This window comes from Austrofundulus limnaeus, unplaced genomic scaffold, assembly GCF_001266775.1.
Source record: "Austrofundulus limnaeus strain Quisiro unplaced genomic scaffold, Austrofundulus_limnaeus-1.0 Scaffold86, whole genome shotgun sequence".
Classification (NCBI taxonomy): domain Eukaryota; kingdom Metazoa; phylum Chordata; class Actinopteri; order Cyprinodontiformes; family Rivulidae; genus Austrofundulus; species Austrofundulus limnaeus.
In genome coordinates, this window is record NW_013952488.1 from 639,654 (window position 1) to 641,180 (window position 1,527).

Genomic DNA, 1,527 nt, shown 5'->3' on the forward strand with positions numbered 1-1,527 from the left:
ACCGACATCTGGTGAAAATTTCATGTCATTAGCACCTCTAGTAATATATTTACTGAGAAAAATGTTGACGTGTTCAATACTTACTTTACCCGCTGTATATAATTTTCTTTGTGTGAATAAACACTCCACGCCTCCAAGTTGTGCAGATTACACTCATTTGCGCATCTGTTGGTAAACACGCACACTCACCCTCTCCGTCCTGCAGATCCAGTGTAGCAATTGCCAGTTTGTGTGGTGCTTTAAATGCCACGCGCCGTGGCACGACGGACTGAAGTGCCGCGACTACAGGAAAGCAGACAAGCAGCTTCGGAGCTGGGCGAGCGTCATCGAGCATGGGCAGAGGAATGCCCAGAAATGTCCGCAATGCAAGGTGGGAACGTTAATTTCCCTTTTTTTTTTTATTTTTATTTAGTATTTTTACAGATGTGGTCACGGTGTCAGTAGTTACGTGTCTGTAAATGGCAAGTGAGTTGATTGATGGAAGGTGGAATGAGTGGAGATAAGTGAATCACTGAATGTTAAAAAGCATGAAAGCTGGGAGGGATGATGGATGGAGAGCAGTGGAGAATGGCCGCATCTTTAACAGCAGAGTAGTGATGCGTAGACGGTTACATATATTGAATTTTTTTTCTTTCCTGCACCAAACCATAGACGGTGGACTCAGTATGAAACAAACCAGAGTTGATGTCACAGATCTACACAATATCTAGTCTGGCTGCCAGCTGATTAAATATAGACATACAAAAAACCGTTTCAAGTATATGAGAGCTGTTTTCCTACAGCATCAAACATTTTCCCTCTGTCACACTGTTGCTCTATGTTTCTGAATGTCTTCTCTTGAAGCATGGAGGGAGGACTGTGCCGAGCTGAGAAGCCAACAGATTGATATCGGGCTGCGTTCAGCTGGAATCAGTCCGCCTAACTTAATGCACRGTTTATGACTGTTAGAAAAACTAAGTTGTAAAGATCCATTACACGTGCTGCTGTATGCATATTATCACGCCGGTGTGTTCATTTTGGTTTTCCATTTGAACAAAAAGTGTGAAGAGTTTAATGTAGCATCGATCGCATCTTTCAGGACCAATTCCAATCGTTTCAAAGCTCCTACCAGCCCAATCCTATTATGACCGATTGAGATTTCTCTCTGAGAACTAGAACTGAAAACTCATGAAATATGTGACCCATCACATCAAAATGAGGATTAAGTCAAATTTGGTCAAAATGACCTAATTACATTTTCAGATTCTTGGCTTTAGAAGCTACATTTTGATACCTGGATCATTCTGATATCATCATTAAATCCATATAGATGACTTAATTTGTCTTGTTGGTTACAATAATACATAAATGTTTGGTCTGAATCCTAATTTTATGTCATTTTAATGAGGAATTTTTGATGTCATGAAGAGGAAACCTCAAATTATATGTGAATATTGAGATTTCCCAGCTAAAAAGAAACAAAACTTTGCTAGCTCACCGGGAAAATCTTAAAATTTTAAGGTGTTTTTCCTCAAAATCAGGGTTTTT

The 1,527-nt window shown here is 39.7% G+C and overlaps 1 protein-coding gene across 1 annotated transcript in view; it reads left to right on the forward strand.

Annotated features, from left to right (window-relative positions):
* rnf217 (ring finger protein 217) overlaps nucleotides 1-1,527 on the forward strand; it is a 22,947-nt gene that overhangs the window by 10,341 nt on the left and 11,079 nt on the right. The window contains exon 3 of the mRNA XM_014011917.1: nucleotides 206-370. Within this exon, the coding sequence (XP_013867371.1) occupies nucleotides 206-370 (165 nt within the window). The remainder of the gene's footprint in view (nucleotides 1-205; nucleotides 371-1,527) is intronic.